The 27,406-nt window shown below is 39.1% G+C and overlaps 2 protein-coding genes across 3 annotated transcripts in view; one reads left to right on the forward strand and one right to left on the reverse strand.

Annotated features, from left to right (window-relative positions):
- Positions 1-13,583, forward strand: part of LOC141514882 (peptidyl-prolyl cis-trans isomerase FKBP11-like) — a 23,485-nt gene extending 9,902 nt beyond the window's left edge. For both annotated transcript variants that reach the window (XM_074226033.1, XM_074226032.1), the window contains one exon: positions 904-13,583. In XM_074226033.1, the coding sequence (XP_074082134.1) occupies positions 904-1,121 (218 nt within the window). In that variant the 3' untranslated portion in view covers positions 1,122-13,583. The remainder of the gene's footprint in view (positions 1-903) is intronic.
- Positions 1,737-27,242, reverse strand: DRC2 (dynein regulatory complex subunit 2). Its single transcript, XM_074226030.1, has 8 exons — positions 26,929-27,242; positions 24,313-24,480; positions 20,421-20,590; positions 13,989-14,127; positions 12,783-12,980; positions 2,519-2,737; positions 2,238-2,390; positions 1,737-2,131 (listed from the first exon to the last, which is right to left on the reverse strand). The coding sequence occupies exons 1-8, from the start codon at positions 27,049-27,051 to the stop codon at positions 1,856-1,858; spliced, it is 1,446 nt and encodes a 481-aa protein (XP_074082131.1). The 5' UTR covers positions 27,052-27,242; the 3' UTR covers positions 1,737-1,855.
- Positions 27,243-27,406: the final 164 nt, after the last annotated feature.

The following is a 27,406-nucleotide window of genomic DNA, read 5'->3' on the forward strand; positions in this document are numbered from 1 at the left end:
AAAATATATCACTTGTTGGGGACAGTTTTGGCACCACAAGGACTGCATGCCGGATGTTTTCTTCTTATGACTCAGACCTTTCACTGTTTTACTTTTCCCACCTGTGACTTCTCTCTCGAATAACTTCTGGAAAAGGGTTGTTAAAAAAAAATGATCACAAACAAGCAGGCTTAAAAACATGAGGAGCAACTGCCACTGTTTTAAAAATTCTTAGCAAATAGTTGCCAATGAATAGCATCTATCATTTTATGCAGCTTCTGACCATAATATCTGCTCTGCTAGCTACAGTATCTTAGAGTGCCCTGAGGCCACTGTTCTTACTCTCTTTCCAAGCAAAGGAGTTATAGGTCTGTGGTGAAACTCCTTTATCCACAGTCGCTCCTATCTGTTCTGTTTCCCCTCCACCTAAATCCACTCACTTCTCTCTTCCCTTCTCACTTGACTTCTTTTCTGTTCTCCTTCCTCATCCTTCTTAAGCCATTTACTCTTCTACTGAAATTTACTGTATTCTAGCATTCATATTGGGCACTCTCAGTGGTTGGGATTCTAATCACTTCTATCTCTAGTTTCTTTCTTTGGGTTGTTGAAAAGATTCCACCCATTTGGCTATTCTTGGAGGAATAAAGATGATCCCAACACAAAATTTCATTTTTAGATTTGCAAATAAATTTGCAAGGGCTGAGAGAATTCCTAGCCCTGAGCCTTAGAGGTGGTTCAGAATAGGCCCCTTTGCCATATTATTTCTGTCATTCCTTCAGCTCTAGATTTAGGAATGATGAACCCAAGTTTTAATGTTTTCCTTATCTCACTTGTTTGGTGTCTCAGTGCTTCATTCTTCATTTCAGGTTCTGATTCAATAATAATGTCTAGTGACTGACATTAAAATCCTGTCTGCTTCCCTAGGGGATGCAGTGCTGCAGTTTGAGGTGGAATTGATCACCTTGGTACCAGCCAACTACTGGCAAAAGCTGGTGAAAACTCTCTTTCCTCTTCTTGGAATGTGCCTGGTAGCAGCCCTCCTGGGTCTCATTGGCTTCTACCTGTACAGCAAAGCCAGCAGCCCCAAGATCTCTAAGAAGAAGCTCAGAGAGGAGAAGAAAAAACAAAAGCCAAAAAAATAAAATAAAATAAAACCTCCTCCCTTTTAGTCCCCTGTTCCTTCTGGGATGCTTTTGTAAGTGGGATGAGAGTTGAATAAGAGTCATTCAGAGTTAGATCTTGTGTAGTAGCTGGTGAATGTGGGAACTTCTTCCCCTATAAACTATTCATATTTTTCCATCTTCCATCCCAAACTCAAATCTTGGATTTCCCCCATTAAAAACCTAGATTCAAAGGGTAGAAGCTACCTACTGGCTACCTAATGCTTGAGGGCCAAATTGAGGACTGAGGTCAGGGTTCTACTATAAGGCCATGGTTAAGTGGACTTCTTAGTGATCACCTAGCATCATTCAGTCTATTAGGGTTACAGTCCTCTCTTTCCTTTAAAGCAGGGGTGGGGAAACCTTTTTTCTGCCAAGGTCAAATTGAAAATATATATAATTTCAAATGAGTATTTGGTCAAACGATTAATTCACCCCTAAAAAGCTCCTAGATTTGTTGAATTTTGAGTCTCACCTATGTTTGCCTTGGCAACTGGTGGGCTGGATGTTCCCTGACCCTGCTTTAAAATGATAGCATTTTAGTGTGACTCTGACAAGAGTTCTTCACAAGAAACCCAAAGCTATGACATACTCAAGAACTTTGTGGAAATCTTTAATATCAAGTTTCTGGTGACTGAGGGGAAGTATTTGGGGGTTAGGAAGAGGCTGGTTCCCTGAGGACATCATTGATGAGGGTTGTCACAGTGTGTGAGATACTATTTGGGTGGCTTCAATGATGTAAATTGCTTTTGTGGAATGCCAGTTTTAGGCAAGGGGATATTGCTGCGTTGGTTAACGATAAAGAGTGGGTTGAGCTGGCGCAGCACTTCATCATTCACAGAGATACCATCCAGGTACTGTTTGAGTACATGCCTCAGCTTCTCATTGGTTTCCAGCAGTTGGGCTCGTCTTTTCTGTAGGCTTAATTCTTCCAGCTTTACCTTGTTATACTTTTTCCAGAAATTGTCCAAGCCTGTGTAGTTTTCCATCATCTGGGAATTCAGGGGATAAGGGAGACAAAGTGAGTGCTGGGACCTTTGAACAGAATCCCCTTGCCCTTTCTTCTCCCTCCTGGCCCCCCCTCTCCGGATAACTCACCTTAGCAAACTCTGTCGAAGGTGGCTCATACGCATTTTGCTCCACTTCCTGCAGTTCCTCTGGTGTCAACATTGAGGAATCAAAGGGCAGGACTTTCTCTTCCTCTGTCTCAAACTTCCTACAAATTTCAGCTAGCTTGAGGATGCGCTCCCCCTGCAGAATGGAAGGAAGGGGAAACTAAGGAAACCTTTCTGACAATCACAAGCACAAGGAAAGAATGAGAAAGGCTAACCTGGAAGTAGAGGGAAGAGTGAGTTTAGACAGTCCCAATGTCCCCCTACCTTATCAACAGTTTTTTTCAGGCATTTGAGGGTGATGTTACTCTCCCGAGTCAGTTTGGCTAGGTTGCGCCGAGCCTCTCCGCGGGCTAGATTCATTTGCTGTTTGAGCTTCTGAAGCTGCTTGAGGACTAGGTCTTTGTCTTCACGGATCTTTTGGTTTTTTTCCTCAATCTCATGGACGTGTGTTGAGATTCTGCCCCGGAGTACAGTGATGGAATCCTAGTTAATAAAGAATGGATCAGAGTCTCAGAGTTAGAAACATAATTTCATCCCTCCTTTTGTGGCTCAAGAAAAACTGGCTAGAGGAGAAACAGATCCCAACATCCAGCTCTTAGGGAAGGTACTCAGTCGCAGGTCTGGTGACTGAAATGAGAACCAATAGTGGGTGTTTGATGAAACTCATGACTATTCTTGTTTAGTCATTTGGTTGTGTCTGACTCTTACCACCCCATAGACTCTACTTGCCCTGAGGTTTTCTTAGGAAAGATACTGGAATGGTTTCTCATTTCCTTCTCCAGTAAATTAAAGCAGAGGTTTAGTGACTTGCCCAAATTTGAACTCAGGTCTTCCTAAATCCAGATTGAGTGCTTTTATCCCCTGAACCACCTTTACTGCCTCAAAACCATGACTGGCATAGCTTATCCAAAAGAAACAGGATAGGTTAAAAAGCATAATGGGATAGCATTGTATTTCAAAACGGTATCTTTGGGATGACATGGTCCAGAGAGGGAAGTATGATGGCCAAAGGAAGGAGAAATGGAAGTGATTTTATCATTGTAGTATACTGCAGTCCACTTCGACAGAAGATAGAGTGACAAGTTTGGGAAACAGACCACAAACCTGGCATAGGTTATGCTACAATCATAATAGGGAACTAACTTTAGTGACTCTGACCTCTGCCATCAAAAGCAAAGTATCTCATAACTTCTTGAGTTGCCTCAGTAATAATTTTATCCTTCACAAGGTGGAGAAACCACCAAGGTGGGAAACTATTTTTGAATCTGATTCTCAGTAACAGAGAGAAGCTAGTTGTTGAGGTAGAAATGATAGGAATCTCAAAGGGAAGTGACTGTTTCATCTTAGAGGTTGTGATAAAGGAAAGGAATACTGGGTACAATCTGAAATGTATCCTAATAGGTTCAGAGGAAAGATATGTGGATTCCCCTGAACCAGAGTCCTTCGGGGTAAGTCAACCTGAAGTCACCAGGCATGGGAAAGGCTCAGAAATGAAATTCTGAAGACACAAATTTCAATGAACAGGAAATGTAGAATTTATATGAAGAGTCAAATACAGACACACTAGGAATGCAAATTGATTGAAAAAAATAAATGGCCAGAAGAAGTGAATTGATAATTACTAATTTCTAATTAATAATTACCAAATTATTAATGTAAGGCCTTTTCAATATGTATGAAGGCCGTAATTGAGGCAATGACCGGTATATGAACTCACTATTTGGAGTATGCCTTATGTGATTTGGCTGTATTTCTGTCATCCCAGGAACTAGTCATCCCTGGGAAAGACAAAACAGGATTGGGAGGAACTGGCTATTCTCCCAATGTTGATATTTAATAAAAATAAACCTTCCAGCCCCAAACTGGCACTTCCTTAAAAAATAACATATTGATTCAATCTATACCTGAAGCCAAAAGGGAATTGGATCCCATTCAACTTAGATGGCTCTGAGCCTTCTTTGTCCTCAAAGGTATAAAAGTTGTAAGCCCCTTCTTCACATTGGAATCTCACCCATGGAGGAGATGTCCTGCCTGGGGTATGTGGTCTCCCATTCGGACCTCGAGGATCAATGAAAACTGGGGTTCCCTGACCTGACACCCCAAGAGTTGGTGCTCCCCAAATTGGTGATGTTTTCTTTATCTTTCTCTTCTATCTTGATTATAGTATTAATAATCCTTTGTCTTTTATGTATTATCTGCTGTACTGGATGCTACTGTAAGCAATCTATTCCTTGTATTGTATAATTAAAATACTTTCATTTTTAATTGAGTGAGAGTGTCATTTGCAGGAACGAATCCGAACCTCATTAAAATCACAAAACATAAATTGGCGTCATGAACAGGATTCGTTGTGCAAATGCCTCTCTTTTAGTAAAGTACAGAAACTCCTGTCCCTGTCGAAGTACCAGGGTGGGAGGATGCCCCATTCTCTTCTTTAGGAAAGGTTTGGGCACAAAATACGGGATCTGGTGAGGATTGGGGTAGCCGAGTAAGAAATGGCAAGTCACCCCAATTAACAGAATGTTTGTCAAATATTCCTGTGGAAAAAGGGAAAGAGATGACAGGTATATGTAGGAGAGGCTGGGCTTTATTAACAGTATATAGTAAAGTATGCCAAGAGCTAGATAGAAAAGAAGAAGAAAAAGTACAGCTGGAGAAAGAAGCAGCTGACCTGCAAGTGCGAATGTCTATGTTACAGTGTCAGAACTTGGTTCTGGGAGATCAGGCCAGGAATTATCAGAATGTTGCAGAAAAAGCAGCGGTGCAAGTGGCTCAATATAAATATAAGAATAGGAGAGGACAGGTTAATAAAAAGAAGGTCCATGCTGTAATCGCTTCTGCTAATATGGACTGGGATCCTGATAACTGGGATGGTGATATTTGGGATGAAGATGAGGAAAGATGGGAGGAAATAATTGAGGAAGATAGACCTGATGTAGGAGAAGAAGTAAGACCCATTGTTAGAAGAAATGAGAAAGAGGGAAATAACCCCCCCAAATTTACTGAGATCACTGAAGATTATTCACAACAAGAAATAACATTTGTTAAGTAGGTTTTTGCAGAGGCCAGGCGAATCTGCTATCTCTTGGCTTGTGAGACTGAGTGATGGAGGGGCAGGAGGATTTTGGTTGGATTCCAAAGATTGCCTTAAGTTTTTAAGTTTGACTTCTAATCCTTTTGTTCAGCAGGCAATAAGAGATCATAGCCAAACTGCTGTAGGACAGCAGGGAGCTGATACTAATATGCTGGCATTAGTGACCTCTGGACTAAGTACTCAATACCCTGATACTTCCATGTGGCCAAATCCATCCCGTCCTTGGTATACATTGAAGGATGGAATACAGAGATTGAAGGAGGAAGTTATGAAAACAGCTGTTTTGGTGGGGGAAGAAGATTCTTATACAGACACCCCTGTTATTGCCATACATAGAACCCCCATAGTGAAAACTGCTCCTCCTGCTTATAAACATCTTATTTTAACTCTGTTGGTAGCCTCAACTGGGAAATCCCTTGGACAAGTGATTGATAAGCTGTCTCAATTAGGAGACTTGGGAAAATTTAGGGATATAGGAGACCAGACATCTAAAGAGTGGGCAAAACCTAGGACAGGGCTCAATAATAGGATGTCTAGGAAGGAAATGTTTACTGCACTTTTAAAGGCAGGAGTTAAGAAAGAGGAAATTGATGGGATCACCCCTTCAGACATGTTACAATTATATAAAAGCAAAGTGGGAAATAAAGTATCTGCTCTGAATGTTGCTCCTTCAGCCCCACCTGCCCCTTTGTATCCTTCATTAGAACATTTTAAAGGAGAATACTAGATAGGGATCAAACCCCAATAAGGGAGATCAGACAGAGGAACTATCGGTCTCTCATAAGATTAATTAATTATAAATTAGAAAAATGGATATACAACTGTTACTAAAGTTTGTTTGCTTCTTTGTTTTGTTTTGTTTTGTTTTGAAATTGTGGTGAGATGTCTTTGATGGATGGGAATTCTAGTATATTTAGAAATGGAATGTCTGTTAAAATTACAGGCTTGGGAGGAAAAAGAAATTTAGGTAAAACAAGTTAAAATAATGATGAAAGTAGGTCAATTACCCAAAAAAGGAATACTCAGTGATGATTGTTCCCTTTCTCCCAGAGTATATATTAGTACATTTTAAGGAGGATGACTCTCAATTTACCTGATGAGAAATTATTCTTGCAAAAGTACAAAGACCATTACAATCTGTAAAATTTTAAGTATACAATGGAATTGGGAACATAGAAAAATCTTGCCCAAGAACTTGTAGATAGAACTATGCCTATTTAGCTGCAAAAGTAAGGTTTTAAATAAATCATTGGATCTGGTCATGAACAGTATGTGTTAGAATAAAAGAAGAAGAAAAGAGGGGTGAATAAAGTCTGAAATATGGTTAAATAGTATGTTAAGAGAAAATGCAAGTTGTGTTGTCTGAATACTGGATTTAAGCACCTGTGAAGAGAATAGTGGAAGGGGGTACAAAGAAAAATAAGGAGGCATAGAGAAGGTTAGGTTCTTTTTAATTTATGGAAGCTAAAGCATGTAGAATTAAGGTATGAGCAAGTTTGACTTTGTATAAATAAGATATTGGTTTTGGAAGTTTTGAAAATTGATTTTAAATTAATGTGAAGTAGGAAAGAACATAGAGAACTATGAATCAACTAATAAGTTATGGAATTTCTTCTGGGATTGGGCAACCCAGATTTGTACTAAATTGAGATGTGTTCTTAAAAGTGATTGGGGCAATTTAAAAAAAAATTTAATATTTGACTGCTACCTGTGGGAGAGAACTATACTCCTTTTGAACAATTGCTAGCTGCATATTGGACATTAGTAGAAACTGAACAGCTCCCTTTAAATCATGAAGTTCTGTTAAGGCCCCAAATAACTATTATGAGCTGGATAAATGGAGACTGATCTCTCATAAGATAGGACATGCACAGAAGTCTAGTATAATTAAATGGAAATGGTACATACAGAACAGAACTAAACCAGGAGAATCTGGCATCTCTCCCCTGCCAGAGAAAGTATCTGAATTAACCTCAGTGCAGTCCCCACTGACCACTCCCCCTCAGAAGGCAGTTTCACCAGTCAAATGGAATCAAGGATATGATGCCTTGAGTCCTGAATAAAAGAAAAACACTTGGTTTATTGGATGGCTCTGCTAGATATTTAGGACAAATTAGGTATTGGAAGGCTGTAACAAATTATATTTTAGAAAGAACAGGAAAGCAGTCAGTGGACAAAACTGATGGTTGTATGTCAAGTATTGAAACAAGAGAAGGGGAGACAATATCACATATTTTTTACAGAAACCTGGGTAGTGGCAAATGGCCTAACCACTTAGATGATCATGTGACATGCAAAAAAAATTGGATTTTTATGGGAAACAAGTTTGGGCTAATGAAAATGTGGAAAGATAAATGTATTTGGGTCCAGTATACTAATGTGTCTGTGTTTCATGTAGATGCCCATGTGAAGGCTAATTCAGTGGAACGTGAGTATAATGCTCAAACTGATGAACTCTCAAAAGTAGAAGGGAAATCCCTGCAAAAGATGCCCCTGGAAAATAGGGATGATTTGACGCTAGGAAAATGGATTCATATCACTGCAGGCCATCTTGGCACTCTTGCATCTTACAGGTGGGCATTGGCTAGAGGAATTAATATTCCCTTAGATATTTTTAAACGGATAACTCGGGGTGCCCCAAATGCCAGCTCTTCAGCCAGTGATCCATACCTTGAACTGCAACTGGAGAATTGGCTAGAGGCACTTTGCCTGCCCAAATTTGGCAGATTGATTATATAGGCCCATTACCTCTAAATCAAGGATGCCAATATGCTTGTACTTGTGTAGACACTTATTCAGGAATACTAATTGCTTGCCCATATAGGCGGGCAACCCAAAAGAATACTTGTAGGACTTTAGATATTATTTCATTATATTATGGTACCCCTATACAAATACAAAGGGACAATGGAACTCATTTTAAAGGAAAAGAAATTGGTGCTTATTGTGAATAAAATAATATTGAATGGATCTATCATATCCCATATTATCCACAAGCAGCTGGACTAATAGAAAGAACGAATGGTTTATTCCCCTGATAAGACTACTAGATGAGCTCAGATGAAATGCAATGGGTACCTGAGAAGATAATCCCAGGAGCCAAAGTATGGATAAAAAGGACACCCTATAGATGCTCTTAGGCCAGCTGAATTAATAGCCCAAGGGAATAATAATACAGCTATTGTTTTTCAAGAGATGACACTTGGCATCATGTTCCACTAACGCAAATTTTCATTTGGAATTAAGTGTTTTATAGGCTTCTGGTTTTATGCTGCAGTACAGACTTGGACTTCAGGAGCCCGGTTGAGATTCTCCGGGAACAAGATCGCATTGAAGTGGTGGTTGTCTATTGTTTCTTCACAACAGGGAAATTACACCTGCCCTGCACTCAACTTTTGTAACATTGCTAATTGGACTATCACTAATGCTACATTTTATCAGACTCCTTCCTCCTATATCCTGAAAGGGCCTTCTTCTGTGAACCTAAGTTTTACTATCTGTTAGTTGACATTTCATGTTGTATTACTCATCTTCCCTTTGCATCCCCGGCCTCAGGGTGTAACAGATTAATTGAAAGTTGTCCATCAACAATGGAACAAGAACTAATTAAGAATTGTACACAGTGGGATATAGATAACTCTACTTGGTGGAGCTGGAACAGGTTTGGGTATAGTAAATTCTATAGATCTTGAGACCTTGGCCAGCAGACTGCGCAGTGCTGGGCAGGATGTATCTCAAGTTTTAACAGTTAATGCTAATTGGTTGCCCACGATGATCCTGCCACACCAACATACATTAAAATACCAAGGCCAATTCTTACAAGTTTTTAATGATAGCATTCTAGCTAATATACAGATGGATACCCAGATAAGTGCCCTGTTTAAATGGACCAAAAGTTCTTTGCAAAATATGTACACTTTAATACAAAAGGAGAATGCTCAGAGGTTGTTACAAGAAGGAGATACCCATATTTGGGATGTGCTGCTCCCAAATATGATGAAATATTGGAAGCAAAACAAACCTGAATGTGGTGTTGTAGGACTGTAGTATATTATCAAGTTCATATGTGGAAAATTATGTGTCAATTCCATGTGATTCCTTTTGTGCTACATGATCATTTTGTTTTGCCACATGTATATAGCAACTATGTAGATCAAGACAATGTAACTCATAATTTACAGGACTGTACTTTTACTAACCAAGGTATTGTGTGTGGGATGATGACCCGGCAGATGGAGCCCTGCCTTCTCTCACACTCCTCTAACCTATGTGACTTAACTGTATATCCTCTTTCTAACTTTTCAATGTTATATGAAGTATCTTCCCAATACATTTGTTTAACCTTTAATAATAGTACTGATTTAGCCTCTGTCTCACAGAAACCTCCCTTTTCTCGATGTCTTACTAATGTTTCTTTCTTACATTGGCAGGTGATGATTTTTACTTTTCCCCTGATACAGATGTTGTTAAGAGTTTGACTTGGGTACCAAAATTGTTACCTCTTCCTTATACTTCTTTATCTTTACAACCCTTAATTGCTATTCTTGATCAATCACATGTCTTGAAGAAACTATTAGAGTCCAACCAGCGTGCTTTGAATGAACATCGAATACAGACTTATATAGTTGCAGGACGTGTAATCGAGGCCTCTCATTTAGTAACTTCTAATACTAATCATCATTGGTATGATTTCTTGTTTAAATCGCCAACTGCTACCAAATATTTTAACAGCTTAGCTATTCCTATAATACTATTATTGGTTTTCTTATTATTATTATGCATTTGTAATTGTTATATGTATACCAGAATAAAAAAAATTTATAATCAATTTACTCCTGGAGTCCCGTCTTCATACATTTCTTGAGGCCTTAAGGCCAAGTGAATTAATAATTACTAATTCCTAATTAATAATTACCAAATTATTAACGTAAGGCCTCTTCAATATGTATGAAGGCCGTAATTGAGGCAATGACCAGTATATGAACTCACCATTTGGAGTATGCCTTATATGATTTGGCTGTATTTCTGACATCCCAGGAACTAGCCATCCCTGGGAAAGACAAAACAGGATTGGGAGGAACTGGCTATTCTCCCAATGCTGATATTTAATAAAAATAAACCTTCCAGCCCCATACTGGCATTTCCTTAAAAAATAACATATGGATTCAATCTATACCTGAAGCCAAAAGGGAATTGGATCCCATTCAACTTAGATGGCTCTGAGCCTTCTTTGTCCTCAAAGGTATAAAAGTTGTAATCCCCTTCTCCTCATTGGAATCTCACCCATGGAGGAGAAGTCCTGCCTGGGGTATGTGGTCTCCCATTCGGACCTCGAGGGTCGATGAAAACTGGGGTTCCCCGACCTGACACCCGGAGAGTTGCTACTCCCTGATTTGGTGATGGTTCTTTATCTTTCTCTTCTATCTTGATTATAGTATTAATAATCCTTTGTCTTTTATGTATTATCTGCTGTACTGGATGCTACTGTAAGCAATCTATAAATTCCATTGTATATTTAAAATACTTTATTTTTTACCTGAGTTAGAGCGTGATTTGCAGGACGAATCCGAACCTCATTAAAATCACAAAAAAAAAGGAAGAAAGGCCAGGTAACAATTGTTGAATATAAGAATATGTCATGATACTAAAATATAGTGTCAGAAATTCTAAAGCCTAGGATACGCTGTGGCTATAAAGGGAATGCAAGGACAACAAAAAAGGGCTTTTAAAATTATGAAAAAGAATGAAGAAGGGACAGGACCATCACTTGGGGTAGATGGAACAATAATAATTGCTATGAGACAAAGCAGAGCTGCCCAATTATTATTTTGTCTGTTTTCTCTTTGAAGGAGACTGGAACCTTTGTGCTGGGATTGATAGGTCAAGAAAGACTAATTTTGAACTGATAATCAAGCTACATCAGAAAACATTAAGAGAATACTTAGTGATCTTAGTGATTTTAAGTTACTGGCTCAGATGACTGTAACCTCAGTTCCAAAAGACCAAACAGTTGGGATTGATGAAAAAATCACAGAAAAGGAGAGAACCACAGGGTGCCAAAGGCAAACATCCCAAGTCTGTGAACTATAAGCCAGTGAATTTGACTCAAAATTCTAGAAAACATTATTTAAAGAGAAAAAAGTTTCTAAAAAGCAAGCATAGCCTCAATGAAGGGCAAGCCATATAAAGAACCTTTCTGCTATTATTCAGAAGATAGAGATGTGTACTGAAAAATTACACAATCAGATGGCCTCAGAACTAGTTGGAGGGCCAGACTCTAAAGAGCATTTCAATGTGGTCTCCAGTAGAGTATCCCAGGGATCTATACTTGGCCTGGTACTTTTTTAAATATTTTTGTCAATGATTTAAATAAAAGCATTGTATGATATACTCGTCAAAACGGGAACTTGATTCATAAAAAAAATTTGACAGGTCCGAGCAGGAGTCCTTCAACTGTAATCCATGGATCTCCAAGGTGGAGATAGATTTTAGGGTATCTGTAAACTTAAATGGGGAAAATAACAAGTTTATTTTCACTAATCACTGAAATTTAGCATTTTTCTTTCATCATAAATGTACGAAATAAATATTTTTTGGAGGAGGGGTTCATGGGCTTCACCAGACTGCCAAGGAGACCTATGACACAAAGTGAAGAACCCCTAGACTGAATCTATTAAGGTAAATCACAACTTAATTTAGGGGCAAATATAAATAAATAAGGATATTATAGAAACTTTTGTAATTGAGTACAAAAACATCAATCCCATAACTGTAAGATGAAACAATCTAGCAGTTATGTAAAAAAAAGATCTGAGTACAAGCTTAATAGGAGTCGACTACATGACAGAAAAAGCTAAAGCAATCTTGGGCTGTATTAGGAGGGGCACAACTTCCAGAAAAAGAGGTCCTAATCCCACTATACTCTGTCAAGACCTTATCTAGAGTAATGAGTTCAGTTCTGGGCACCTTGGTTTAAAAATTAATAAATAGAAATTAAGAAAACAATAATGACTTTAATGAGCTGGACAATGCCCAGGTGAGGATAACTAAGACGGTGAGAGTTTTGAGCCTCACCATGCCTAGTGGTGAACTGAGCATGTTCAACCTGGAGAAAAGACCCAAAGTGTATATGGTATCTATGTTTATTTTTGGATGACAGTTGCAAAGAGGTCAATAAATGCTTGATATCAGGAAAACTTTCCTAACTAGAACTAACCCCAAGTAGAACAGGCAGCCTTGGGAGGTGGTAGGATCCCCATCTTGGAGGTCTCCAAGCATAGACTAGGCAGCCCTTTGTTGTTTATGTGATAGTAGAGAGTCCTTTGTTTATGGCTTGGATTGAATGGCCACTAGGGTCCCTTCTAACTTATAAAATAGGAACAAAAGATGTTATACATACATTCAGACTGAGAATTTCTGGCTCATAGGACCCACCTGTATTTTTTGCAGTTTTTTCATCTGGATCTCTATCTCTTTGGAGTTCTTTTCATCTTTCATCTTCAATGACTCAAAGGCAAGCTTGCGGTCTTCTGTGGCATCCGTGTAGTTCTTGACTGCCTCCTGGAACCTTCTCCACAGATCTTCCACCTTACTTTCTAGCTGCGTGCGTAGAAAGTGCTTCTCCTCCAGGTTCTAGGAAATGAGCCAGAATAAACAGCACTTGATAAAAACTGTCCATGCCCTCTCTCTTCCCTAAGACTCCACATTTATAATACATTTTAATACTGGAATGTTGCCCTCATCATAAGTCGTCAAATTTTCCAGATAAGAAAATGGAGGTCTAGGAGTTTAAGCCACAAAGTTAGTGTCACAGGCAGGATTGAAACTTGGATCTTTCCTGTTCCAAATCTAACATTTGATCTAGCAACTCTACTGTCCTGCTTCTGCTTTCCTTTATTAGCATAGGTGGCAGTGCTATAAAAGAAAATATGTTCAAGGAAGTCAAGGAGATCAGGGTTCTACATCTGCCTATCATCAACTATGTGACCTTGGATAAATAACTTAATCTTTAGTTTCCTCACATGTAAAAGAGTCTTGAGAAAATGATTTCCAATCAACTATCCCTTCTGACTCTAAAATTCTACTTATGTGATTTCCCTCTTTCCTTTGTTATCCTCATCTCCATTTTCATCAAGTCCCAATTAAAATCCTACTTTCTGAAAGAAGCCTTTCCTGATCTCCCTTAATCCTAGAATCTTTCCTCTGTGATTACCTTAATTTTGTCCTCTGTGGAGCCTGGTGGTACATAGTTGTCAACAAAATGTCAGAGCACCTGGCATGCAGGGGAGGGGTGAGGAGGGAAGGGAGGGAGAGGAAGGTTGGTCTTTCTTTGTATCCACCATACTTAACACAGCACCTAGCAGATAGTAGGCACTAAACAAATACTTGTGGCTGACTCCTCCCATTTGTCACCCTGATGTAAAAACAAAGACTCTGAGTTTGCCCTTTCATCTAATTTTCATTAGATGCCAGTGCCTGGAAGCAAGATTATAGATAGGAGCAGCAGCAAAAATGATAATAACTATGGATACTTGAAGGATTTATTAAAAATTTGGAACAAAAGAAAGGGATTTCTTCCATCTCCAATTATCTTAGATAGGCCACTCTCCTAATTCCTTCCCACTTGCCTGCTCATTCTACCTTATTTTTGAGGTCATCCCACATGCTTTGGAACTCCAGCTTAGCTTCATATTCAGTGTCTGTGAAGTTCTGCTCCATGATCAGAAAAACATCCTGGAGGTAGCGCATCTCTTTCTCGTGTTGGTCATTGATCATCTTCCTGTGGGATTTACAGAGAAAACAAAGAATCAATTGATGTAGGGAGTTCCAAAAGGGAGACTTATGACAAGAGTTTCCTGGTGGCTCTAGACAGAAAGTTAGGCCACACAAAAGGGTTCATTTAATCCACCTCCCATTTAATACACCAGGTTATTCATTCAAACTAGATGCTATAAGGGCATAGAAAGATACTCAAGATGGTCTCTGACCTCAAAGAGTTAACAGTCTAATAGGAAACATTTACAGTATGAGTAGGTATTCAAAAGGGGCATAGATCCAGTTCTGTAGTGCAGAGGCAGGAGTAATAATTTTTTCAGAACCGAGTGTTAAATAATCAAGACTGACTAGAACATAAGGTTTGTAAGGCATTTCTGGGAGGTAAGATTGGAAATATAAATAGGACCAGATTGCAAATGACCCTAATAGACATTTGCTCAGAAGAATGTTGTAAGTCTTTATAGAGAAAAGTAATACAATCCAAGTGTTAGCCTTTGCAAGATTAGCCTAGTGACCACAAGCAGGATGACTTAACATATTTCCTTGAAAATAAGATAGGATTCTTTATTAATTTTTGCTCCAACAGAAACATTAGGATTTATTGTCTGGAGATAGGTAGTTCTTCCTATGGGAATTATTATGTGATCTGTTCTCTCTGCCAGGAAGTTCATTTCTTTGTGAATCCCAGACTAGCAGAATTCTTTGGCCACCATACAAAATAAATGTAGTATTCAATCGACCCACTTCCTTATGACTGCTTGTGTCCATTGGGACTTTTCGACCTCAAGAATATAAATGCCTGAAACACATTCAGTCTTATCTTTCTTGCCTTTTGTGATGATTCCAAGTTATCAGGTACACACATTATTTGTGCATTGTGTCTGTACTCCAATTGGTCATTCGGCAATAAGTTTTGAGTTCACCTGTTTACATAGGCATTTATCTCTCATCCAAAGACATGAGATACAAATAATTATAATCCATGTTGTCACTTATTTCAAGTATTAATGTCAATAATATTTATTTATATTTAATTATTATTATCATTATTTTCTAATTCAATATGACCACCATGTGTTACATGTTACATACTAAATGTGTCCATCCATCTGGCTGACAATCTTATGGGGTTTATTTTGGAGGAAAGGCTTCTAATATGAGTTTCATGCTAGGACTTGTTTGGGGGAAATACATTAGAAAGAGAAGAGGCTAGAGACAGGAAGACCAAGAGGGCTATGTCAATAGTTTGGTGTGGGATTAAGAGACATGAACTAGAGCTAGGATTGTTTGTGAAAAGGCAAAGGAAGAATTCACAAGTTTTCGTGACCTATTAAATGTGGATTTTGTGAAGGGAGTCAAGGATGGCAGAGGTTTTAAGGACTACAGGGAAATTAGGAAATCAAGAACAATAGTTATTTTGGGACAGAGGGTTTGTAGCCCTTTTGTGGTCCCTTTAAAAAATCTTTATAAAAAGTGGTCGTCGTAAAGATCTGAAAAGAAAACAGTAAATTACTACAGCCTGGGGACAACTAAACAAATTATGGCACCCAAATGTATTTAATTGTACTGTGCCACATTTTTTTCGTAAATATCATTTAACTTTGTCCCCCTCTTTGAATCCTTCTTTATGAAAAAGGAAAAAGAGGCCAGCCAAACCAATTGACAGAGATGACATTTGCCGGTCCAAAAAGTTTTGACAAAGACCAGCCAAGACAGTGGAAGCAGTCTGGCTCATCTGCCCTCACTTCTCTAAGAGTGATCAAAGAATATCACACTAAGTAGTGATCAGAAAAAAAATTAAAAAAGAAACTACAGTGATTATCTTTTCACTCAAGATCTAAAAACAGACCTAGAGGCAAACCACTGGAAGAGGAATGGACAGATTCAGAGTCAAGAACTAGGCCAGAGTATGAGGAGGCCCAGAGTTAATCTTGGATTCTATTTTAGAGGGAGTCCAAGAACTCAGACTCAGCCCCCAGAAATCCCTGACTTAGGCCAACAACATTCGAACACCCAAAGCTACCCTCACGCTCAGCCTCCAGCCCTGGTCAGCAGCATGGGGCCTCTAAGAAGAAGCCGGAATTATGGATTTAAAATCCAGAGCAAGGGATCTCCCAGAGCTGAGACCTATTATGGGCAATGCTATCCACATCTAGTTGAAGAAACAAAACAAAACATTAACAAGACAATATATGTGAAGTCATGCGAAACAGTTTAACATTAGCCATGTTGTAAAAGAAAATATAGAAAAAGAAATAAAGTTGTAAAATGTGCACTCAGAGCTCATCAGTTCTCAGAATATTAATATCTTAGCACAAGAAATACAAAACTTTACCCAAGCAACAGACTCCCTGAATATTCATATGGACAAGAATGACTCCATGAAACAATAAGAAATATTTTAAAAAGAAAAAGATTGAAATAAATAGAAAAAATGTAAGTATCTCATATCAAAAACAACTGACTTGGAAAACAGATCAATGAAAGATAATTTTCAAATCACTGAAATACCTAAAAACTGTGGCCAAAAAAGTCTAATTATCATATTTTTTAAAAAATCATGAAAAGTAAAATATAAATAGAATGAATCTGCCAATCACTTCCAGAAAGAAACCCCAAAATGAAAACTCCCAGGACATCTTAGCCAAAATCCAGACCTTCTAGGTCAAAGAATAAGTACTACAAGTAGCCATAAAAGAACTTAAGTACTAAGGAACCGTAGTCAGGGTCATGTAAGATTTAGCAGCTACCAACTAGTTAACAAGCAGTTAGTCAATAAGCATTTCATACCTATTCTATACAAGGGTACTATGCTAATAAGTACTGAAGATAGAAAATATGACAAAAGACTTCTCAGGTAGCTCTCAAGTCTCCTGTGGAATACAACAGATAACTCCAATAGAGACAGTAAAAATGGAGCTGTCACAGAAGGAAGGCACTCGTGTTTAGGACTGGGAAAAATTTCTTGTAGAAAATAGGATTTTAAGCTGGGATTTGAAAAAAAGCAGGAATGCCAACAGGTGGAGATAAAGAGGGAGAGAATTCCAGGAATGGGAATTCCAATATAGTGAAACTGTCTAGAGTCAGGAATATCAAGGAAGCTATAAGAAGACTGAAAAGGGGGTAGAGGTTTTGATTGCAGGTCAGGGGATTTTATATTTGTTTCATGAGATGACAGGGAGTTATTGGAATTTATTCAGTGGGGGGTTGACATGATTAAACATGCATTTTGGGAAGATTGGTTTAATAGCTAAGTAGAGGAGGGACTGCAATGAAGAAACCAATTGTCAAGCTACTGCAATTATATTCATGTAAAGTAATAAGGGCGTGCAGGCAGAAAGAAGGGGACATATATAAGAATTGTAATTAAGTTAAAATTGATAGAACTTGGAAGCAGATAGGATGGAGTAAAAGCAGGAAAAGGAGAGTGAAGAGCTGAGAATGACAGGTTTATTGTCAGCCTATGTGACTGGGAAGATAGTGGTGTCCTTGATTATTAACAGGGATCTTAGGAAGAGAAGAAGGTTTAAGGGTAAGGGGAATGGGGAAGAAAGAATAATGATAAAGAAACTAGTTGTGGACATATTGCATGTAAAATGACTACAGGATCTTCAGTTGAAGATGTCCAATAGGCAGCTGGAGATAGGAATCTGGAAGTTAGATCTAGAAATGTAGATTTGAAGAATAAGATATTCCGAAATGTAAAAGACATAGACTTACAACCAAGAACAATATACTCACCAAAACTGAGTGTGATTTAGTGAGGAAAACTGATCTTTAATGAAATAGAGCACTTCTAAGTACCAAGTTCCTAATGAAACTTTAAATATATATATATGGGGAACAGCTAGGTGGCACAGTGGATAGAGCACCGGCCCTGGAGTCAGGAGGACCTGAGTTCAAATGGGGCCTCAGACACTCAATAATTACCTAGCTGTGTGGACTTGGGCAAGTTACTTAACCCCACTGCCTTACAAAAAAACAACAAAAAAAAATCATTCTTTAAATACATACAAGAAATATTAAAAGGTAAGTACTAGAAATTAGAAATGATTTCATAAGAACGAATTATTTGCTTTCCAGTGGGGCAACGGAGATAGTATAACTATCCCTTGTAATATCAGTAAGGATCATAAAGGGAGTCAGAGATGGATGGCCTGAGAGCTTTTTCTTACATAGAACTGATCTTACAAAAGTCAAGGAAAGAGAGTGGGGAAGGAAACACTAGGAAGAAGAGAGCTTATTGTTAGAATTTGTAAATAGAAGTATATTCAAATAAGGAAAGAGGAAGTGAGTATCACTTTGAGTTGATGCAATATCGTAAATGAACAATTGAAATTACAGAGAACAGATTACATAAAATGCTACCCACTTTGGACAGAGAGGTAGATATGCAGAGTGAGATGTGCATTTTTGGACATGGCCAATGTGGGGATTTGTTTGCTTGATTTGATATTCATGTCAGGATTTGTTTGTTTGTTATCCCCCTCCCCCACAGTGGATGCTTGTTAATTTTGGGGGGTGGGGGTAAAAAAGACCATTTCTTGTATATTCTCATCTCATTTAAGTGCAGGAAGGTGTGTTTCATCACATGCTTTTTCTAGGATTGAAATCAGTCTTTACCATTGATCAGAATTCACCTGCCTTTTAGTGTTTTCTTTTAATATTACCATAGCTGAATGGGCATGGCAGCATGGCCTAATGGATAGATGGTTGTTGCTCATCCTTTATTCTCGAAGAGGACCAATGACATCAGAAGTGTATCTTGACTTGCAAGCAAGTACACTGGATTGAGGCAGGACTATAGAAATTTATCAGCCTCATTCTCTCCTCCAGTTATTTGAATAGGAAGCAGACATTGAAACCTGGATGACTGGGGTTCAAGTCTAGCCTAAGTTGTCTTGGGCAAGTGACAGCCTCAAAGTACTCTTAAGCAAATCTCTAAGGCATAAATTGCAAGGTGGGGGGAGGTCCCCACAGAAAAATATGATACATTTTGGTCTTATCCAGTAAACCAAGAATAATTAGCATACTTAGGAAAACAACATTAGAACTAGTATTTGATGTATCTTCCAGAGAGCCCAAAGAGCAAAAGCTAGTGTATCAAAACTGACCAATGTATCAGGGAAATCTACCTAATTATCAATGGTACTACACCCCCCCAGTGTTCACACTCAGCTGGAATGTGCTCTGAATCATTCTTTAGAGCCAATGTGTTTTCAGTTTTATTTTGTCTTGTTTTGAAATAATTTGCTTTAAAAAACAAGTCTTCTTGTGACATTAATAATCTTATTCTGGTTATTTTCACGTTAAAAATCTGAGAATGTAAGTCAGATTATCAATAAAGAAATTATTTTCCATTATGTTTGTTGTATGTTTGAGATATTTGTCAAAAACTTGTATAAGTTCTTAATATTATTTGAATAAAATATGAGCTAAGAAAATCATTCATGCAAATTGTTTTATGAAAAGTAAGGGATCCACAAGCTAAGTAACTTTGGAAACTTTGATTTTGGTGGCCCTGCCCTCTGCTAGTTCTCTTTTAGTTCTGCAGCTCTAACTATTCCTTCTTCTCCTCCACTGGTTTCTGAAGCACTAGAGCTGGGTCTAGTGTCTAAAATAGCCAAGTTCAGTTACAGTTTCAGACACATATTTAGTTGCACCACCCAGGGGATGTAATTGCACCTGCCTTCCAGGATTGCCCTAAGGTTCAAATGAAATAATATTCAACAAGCCCTTAGGGAAGTTGCCTGGTAAACAGTAGGCACTTAATAAAGGCTTATTTCTTTCCTTCCTTCCTCCCTCTTTTCTCTTCCTTGAAATCTTCCTAACCCCCCATCTATAACATTCTTTTTCCTTGAATCTCTCTTGATTCTCAGTGAAACTTTTGCTCTGTACTTGGGACATTCTAACTTGTACTATGGCATTTATGGGCTCTGCTTTAGGTTCACCCCTCAGAAATGAAAAGAAACCAGTAGTGCCAGCACCATTTTTGATTAGTTCAGAGGAGCCTCCAGATTTGGTATGGCCCAGAAATTTCTTTTAATTGTGCTGAGGGCCCCCACTAACTGCTCACAAGCCAGTCTTGGCCTCAGCCTCTGCTTCTCATTCTCTCTCTCTCTCTCTCTCTCTCTCTCTCTCTCTCTCTCTCTCTCTCTCTCTCTCTCTCTCCCTGTCTCTCTTTGTCTCTCCCACTGTCTGTCTCTCCTCTCTGACTCTCTTTCTCTACCTGTTCCCCTCCAGCCCCCAACCTCCCCCTCCCCACCCACCCACCCAGCCCCCTCCAGGGGCTTCTACCTTTCAGTCTCAAATTCCTTGGTGAGGGCCTCTAGCTCTTCATTATAGCACTCCTCCAGGTAGGTCAGGCGGCTTCTCTGGAGTGCTAGAAGCTCATCCACATTGTGCAAGTGACCTTGGAGGGCATATGTGTGCTGGTCTTCCGCTTCTGTCAGGTCTTTGGCTAAAGACTGGGAAAGAAATAACCAGTTACGATTCTGGGATCTCTTCTCCAGTACAAGAGGGAAGGGAAAGGAAGAGAGGCAGAGAAAAGGAGGAGGTAGACAGAGAGAATCATATGCGCACATACATAGATAAATATTTGAATGATAAAGAAATGTCAATATGTGATATATATCTCTCCTATGGGTTTCAGTCCCATGTCACCATTACCTATTGGATATTTCAAACTGTAGGTGCAAGAGATGACTCAAACTCAAAATGTTCAACACATAATTGTGTGTTTTCCCACATACTTACCCCTCCTCCAAGCTTATTTCTTCTTAGGCTGACAATAAACCTGTCATTCTCAGCTCTTCACTCTCCTTTTCCTGCCTCTCAGCTTTATAATCTTACTGTGAACTCCAACTTCTTCCTCTCCTTCACCTCTAACATCCAGCCAATTGCTAAATATTGTCATTTCTATTTCGACCATATCTCTTGTATTTATCCTTTTCCCCCTACTAATATAGCTGTGACTTTAGTTCAGGTTCTCTTCATCTATTGCCCAAATAGATCTGATAGTCAAATCCACAGAAATTGGTAAGGTTACTGAGAAAATCAAAGAGAGTTAAAAGAAGATGACTTAAGATAGAACATTGAAAAACACTCATAGATAGGGAATAAGATGTGAATGATAAGCTAGCAAAGGAAAGTGGGAGTAGCTAGACAGGTAGAAGGCAAACTATAAGAAAGCAGGGTCTAGAAAAGCCCTAAGGAGGAGAGAGTGGTCAACAATGTTAATGTAATAGGAAGGTCAAGAAAAATTAAAACTGAGAAAAGACCATCAGATTTGGCAATTAAGAGATCACTGGTAAATTTGGAAAGAGCAATCTCAGTTGGGATAAAGAAAGTCAGATAGCTTCATTTAAGATATCATTTTCCTATATGATGCCTTTTCTGATCCACCCCCCCATAGGGCTCTCCCTCCCAAATTTTATTATATTCAACTACTTCCAATTTACTAATATTTATTAGCTGTATTTATTCTGCATATACTCATAATTACGCCTGTCTCACTGCATGCAGGAATTATTTCATTTTTTTATATACAAAGCACATGGTACAATGCCTGCCTGGAAAATAGTAGGTACGTAATAGATTCTTGTTGATTGACTTACAACTTTTCTTACCCATTCCTATACCATCCAAAGAAAATTTTAAAAAAGTCTACTGACCATTTGTGATATGAACATCAAGAAATTCCTTTACCTGGAAGATTTCATGTGAATGGGAATTCTCTGAAAGCCTCCAAAGAGGATTCTAATCCATGAGTGTAAAAATGTCTGGCAACTTTGCTTAGCAATTAAAGACCTTACTCACAAAGACTACCTTATCCTTAGGATGATTGACTATAACAGGATCATTCAGACATCTCTAAAATGAGAATTGGAAGGGATCTCAGAGGCTGTGATGTATAATTAACTCACTCATTAGTCTAAGATATGAAATATTACTGTGATGTTGGCTTGAAAAAGAAATGCCTAGAGGAGAAAGCACATGCCCTAAAAGAGGGACATGAATAGAACCTAGGGGCAGGCGGTAGTCTAATATTTCTTTTATGAAAACTCTCATTGCTCAGAACCTGGTGTCATCAGGCTGAATTTTTGGATTAAGTTTGGTTGTCTTGGTTTATTTAATTTGGAAGGTTTGAGTCATTTTGAATTTTTCTAAATCACTTATCTTGTGATAAATATTAGAGTTTAATGTCTGCCATATAAGAAGCTAATAAAGGCTATGCATTTTTTCCTTTGAACCTTTACCCCTCAATATATCAGTTCAGTTCTGCACACTCATATTCCTTTTTCACTTGTCCAATCATTGACAATTTGCCAAATCTCAGCCAAGGATTACTTCCATAATCTCCTTTATTTGGTCCTATTTATGTGTTCTGGATGACTGAAGAAAAATCACAAAACCTTACTGATTGCATCCAATACAAATGCATGTTTAATAATCTCAAGTGTACCCTTAGCCCACTTAAGGCTTTTTGGCAAGAAAATCATTTTATACCTCTTTAATTAATTGCTATCTCATTCACTACAATGGCTATTCCAAACCTTTCCACTGATCCTCAAATTTCTCCTGGCATCCTCTTCCCTATCTTGTTGAAGTCTTCACAATTCACCAAAAACATACAAAAAAACAACAAACAACTAAGGTCATTTGCTAAAAGGTCCCTCTTCTCTACTTATCATTTAACATCTTCCCCTATTATCTCCTAATTTACCACAATCTCATATGAAGAGAGAGCCTTTCTCCTTGCCAAGGTAAAACCTGATACATCCACCTCTAATCCTGAAAACACCCATCTTCTCCAGCAGATCTTTCCCCTTCCACCCCACCACCAATCTTCCCTACTCTCTCTTACTTTCTGCTTTCCCCAGTCTACTGGTTCCTTTCATACTGGTTACAAACATGAGCTATAGTCCTATCTCTCTCTTCCCCTTCTCAGCCAAACACCTTAAGAAAGCTATCTACATTAGGAAGCATTCACTTCCCCTACATTCATTTATTTTCAAAATCTTCAATCTGGCTCCTGATATCATTATTGAAAAGAAACTGTTCTGTCCAAAGTTACCCACGATCTCTTAATCTCTTAATTTAGGCCCTTCCTAAATACTCATCCTTCATGATCTCTCTGAAACTATTAACGTTACTGATCACCCTTTCCTTCTAGCTACTGTCTCATCTCTAGGTTTCATGACACTCTTGTCTCGTAGTTCTCCTCATACATATCTGACAGCTCCTTCTTAGCCTCTTTTACTGGTTCTTCATCCAGGTCATTCCGATTAACTGAGGCTCTGTCCTGGTCCCTATTCTTTTTTTCCTCTATACTGTTTGTCTTGATGATTTCATAGGCCCTCATAGGTTCAACTATCTTGCTTATGAAGAATACTCCAAGATCTAGTTCTCATTTCTTTCCTGAGTTCTAATTCCCATATCAACAATTGGCTTTTGAACATCTCAGATAGGAAGTTCAATAAATATCTCAAACTAAACATGTCCAAAATGTAACTTCTTATCTTTCCTACAAACCCTCTCCCTCTTCCCAACTTTTCTATTACTGCCAAAGGAACTATGGCCCAACCTTTGTATCATACCTAACTTCTTACTCATACTCACCCCAAATATTCAATCTGTTGCCAGTTCTTATATTTTTAACTACATCACATCTTCAATTTATTTCTTTTGTCCACCACCCTTCCCCAAGGGTTCTTATTACCTCTTCAACATGGATTACTGTAACAACCATCTGTTTGATCTCCTTGCATCATCTTTTCCCAATCCAGTCTATCCTTCACTTACTTGCCAAAGTGATTTTATTAAATCATAAGTCTACCCATATTACCCCAACCCTATCCCTACTCAATAAATTCCAATGGCTCTATTACCAACAGAAATATATATATTATATTTATATTTTACAATATATTTTATATGTCTACAATATAATATACAGTTTATGTTTTTATCAAATATAAAATGCTTCTATTTGGATTTGAAAGCCTTTTACAATCTGGCCCATCCCTACCTTCCACCTCAAAATTTTCCACCCCAGCCAGTATTGGAATTAGGTCCATGATTGGCTGATGCACTTCCAGCCTGAGAGATAAAACAATAAAATAAAAGACAAAGAAAGGAAACTCCAACACACTTATATTTTAAATACTTCTTGAGAAACAGAGCTTACTTTGATCACACTATCTTTGCAATCCACTACCCTTTCAAAGGTCTGACTAAGGATCTCGATATCTTTCCGAAGCTCTTTGGATTTGACTTCCCTCAGGATGGTTCTCCACTGTGTGTTGATTTTATTAAGATTCAAGGCACTATTGTGTTCCTCCTTGGCTAGTTTGTCCTGTGAGGAAGAAACAAAAAGAGCATCATCCTCTTGTGTCACAGGCAAAAAACACAGAAGTCTGACTTGGTGTGTGGGCTTAAATCTACTTGCTCTGGGCTCAGGGGTTCTTGTACATCCGGGAAATCTATCTGTGGGGTGGGATCTGCCTGATAACAGTTTAAGCCAGAGAACAAAGGGGGAGCTTGAACCTGTGCCATTTGAGCAACACATTGCATAGATCTGTTTTCTTAGTCCAATATCAAAAAACTCTCAAATGGATGAATGTTAAAAAAAAAAAACTGCCTTTGCATGTAACTGGAAAAAAATTAAATAAAATTTCAAAAAGGGACAAAAGAAACTTAATGTGTTCTGAGCTCTATACTAAGAGCTGGGGACCCAGATATTAAAAAAGAAGAAGAAGAAAGTCCATACCTCCAAGAAGCTTAAAATTTAATGATGGAAAGGCAAAACACAAGGAAACTTAAAAGGGGGTTAGAGGGAAGGGGTTACCTGTGACAGGGTGGCACTATGAAGAATTCAGAGATTTTCCCAGAGTAGTGTATCCAGGTGAAAAATGAGATCTAACTCTAAGCTGGGCTGACTGGGGAGAGGTCCCCAATCAATTGGATTATCTGGGCATAAGTATCTGTTGGGCATCATCCCATGGAAAGTGTGGTCATGTCCAGTGATGCTTTGCTGAGAGAACCCTGATTATTTACTAATTGATTTCCAGTGACTAGGATTATTTTTGCACTTTTCTTTTGGTGAGGTAATAGGGGACTAGGGCTATTTCTAGAGTTCTAGGTAACTACAGTATCTTAGATATAGGGGGGAGGGAGGGAGGGAGAGAGGGAAAAAATCAGTCATTTATTAGACACTGCTAAGTGCTTCACAAATATCTTAATTTTTCTTAATCCTAATGTCTAGAGTAAAAGACAAGGGATTTTCAGAGAAAGAATGGTGGAGTCTGAACAAAGACCAAAGACTTAATTTAAAAAAAATTATGCTATTATGTAATTTTGATATCTCTTGTACTTTATGTTTCTTCCTTAAGGATATGATTTCTGTCTCATCACGTTCAATTTAGATCAATGTATACCATGGAAACAATGTAAAGACTAACAGACTGCCTTCTGTGGGGGGTGGGGGAGGGAAGCTAGATTAGGAGGGAAATTGTAAAATTCAAAATAAATAAAATCTTCCTTTAAAAAAAAAAGACAAGGGATTCTGCTACACTAATGATAACCCTGAGACTGGTTACTCCCAAAGGGAGCTGTCTGGATGGAGTGCTTTGTGCTTTTCCTTATTTAGTTACCGAGAGTCCTTTGCTTCTTTTTGCAAGGTTCTGTGACTGTTTTATATTGACTATTCATGTGTCTTTGAGCCCTTGGGACCCCTGTTACAGGAATGGAAATCTAAACATGGGTATATTTGGAGATTTTCTAAGAGTAAACTATGGGTGATGGCAAAGAGCCAAAGAGATATTTTTGTTTTAGGGTCAGTGGGCTCTGGGTGTGAAGGCTGAGGTGGCTAGGTCATGAGTTACATATGAAATAAAGATGTTGACCTGGTTGATCTCCAAGTACCCTTATAGCTTTCTTTAGAAACTCAATGCCTCTGTTTTTGGAGAAGCAATGAATTATAATCTTTTTGGGAGAATATCATTAAGGGCAGTTAGGGCATGAAGCACTGCACATTCATCTTTCTGAGTTCGAATCTGGTCTCAGAATTTTGCCTGCCTCCGTTTTTGGGGTTTTTTCTTGGGGTTTTTTTTTTTTAGATTTCTTGAAGGCAAATGGGGTTAAGTGGCTTGCCCAAGGCCACACAGCTAGGTAATTATTAAGTGTCTGAGATCGGATTCGAACCCCGGTACTCCTGATTCCAGGGCCGGAGCTTTATCCCCTGTGCCACCTAACCGCCCCCTGCCTTAGCTTTTTCATTTGTAAAATTAGCAGGAGATAGAAATAATGAACCACCCCAGTATCTTTGCTAAGAAAACCTCAAAAGGGGTCTTCGAACACAGCTGGAAAATCAACTAAGCAGACACTGTTAAAAGTCCATATCCAGTGACAGACAATCTGGATCCTTGGCTTTTCAGTAACTGAATTTAGGGACTTCTGGGAGCGCAGACACCTCTTTTGGTAGTGGGGCTGGGATCTGCATTACCAAATAGTAAGTCTTTCCCATACTTAACCCTCCCTTCTCTCCCAAGAGTTCATCTAGCTACCCAGTTTAACTGCCATCCTCCAGCTGGAGCCTCCAAGATAAGTGACTTGCTCGCTCCATCGCAGAGCGGAGTCCGGCTTCTTCCCCTTGTATCCCAGCGCCTCGGAGCAGTAACCCAGCCACAGGTGATGGGGCAGCAGGTGCTCCGAAGCAGGTTGGCACCCTCCCCCGTCCCCAATCCCCGCGGTCCCCGGGAGGAGGGGGGTCAGGGTCGCAGGCTTTACTGGAGGACCCTCCTACCTTCAAGAACTGAACCAGGAGACTCTCCTTCTTCTTGAGGTGCTCCTCCTCTGTCATCATCTTATGCTGCAGCATTAGCAACCTCTCCTCTTCGGTCGGGCCCTTTTTGCCCTTTCTCGGCATGGCGGCCTTTGCGGCTGGGCCAGGTGCCCCGGAGGACTAGAAGAAGGATGCGATGAGCAACAGCTCCAAGTAGGAGCAGCTGGAACTCCAGTATGGGGCGAGGGGTGGGGGCAGAGGATACTGGGTTTAGGGGAGGATCCCGGCCACCCCAACCCCACCGAGGATGAGATTCCAGGCAGCGTCTCCGTCTCCTAGCAACGATCAGACGCGCCAAGATGGCACCTCGGGGGAGGAAGGGGCGGGGCGAGAACTAACCATCCTTGGGGAGCAGAGGACACTTCCCATTCTCCCACTGTCTGGTTGCCCTCTCCTCTCTGCCCTTTGGTATTCAAAGATTTTCCTTCAGATCAGCAAC

Source organism: Macrotis lagotis, chromosome 2 (genome assembly GCF_037893015.1).
Source record: "Macrotis lagotis isolate mMagLag1 chromosome 2, bilby.v1.9.chrom.fasta, whole genome shotgun sequence".
NCBI lineage: Eukaryota > Metazoa > Chordata > Mammalia > Peramelemorphia > Peramelidae > Macrotis > Macrotis lagotis.

Bases quoted from the DNA above. Each gene is read 5' to 3' on its own strand.
- DRC2 (XM_074226030.1), bottom strand. From the start codon at position 27,051: ATGCCGAGAAAGGGCAAAAAGGGCCCGACCGAAGAGGAGAGGTTGCTA. The intron at 20,591-24,312 runs GTAAGCTCTGTT...TTTCTTTCCCAG, and splicing joins GCAAAGATAGTGTGATCAAA to TCTTTAGCCAAAGACCTGAC. The intron at 2,738-12,782 runs GTGGGTCCTATG...TTTATTAACTAG, and splicing joins AAAAACTGCAAAAAATACAG to GATTCCATCACTGTACTCCG.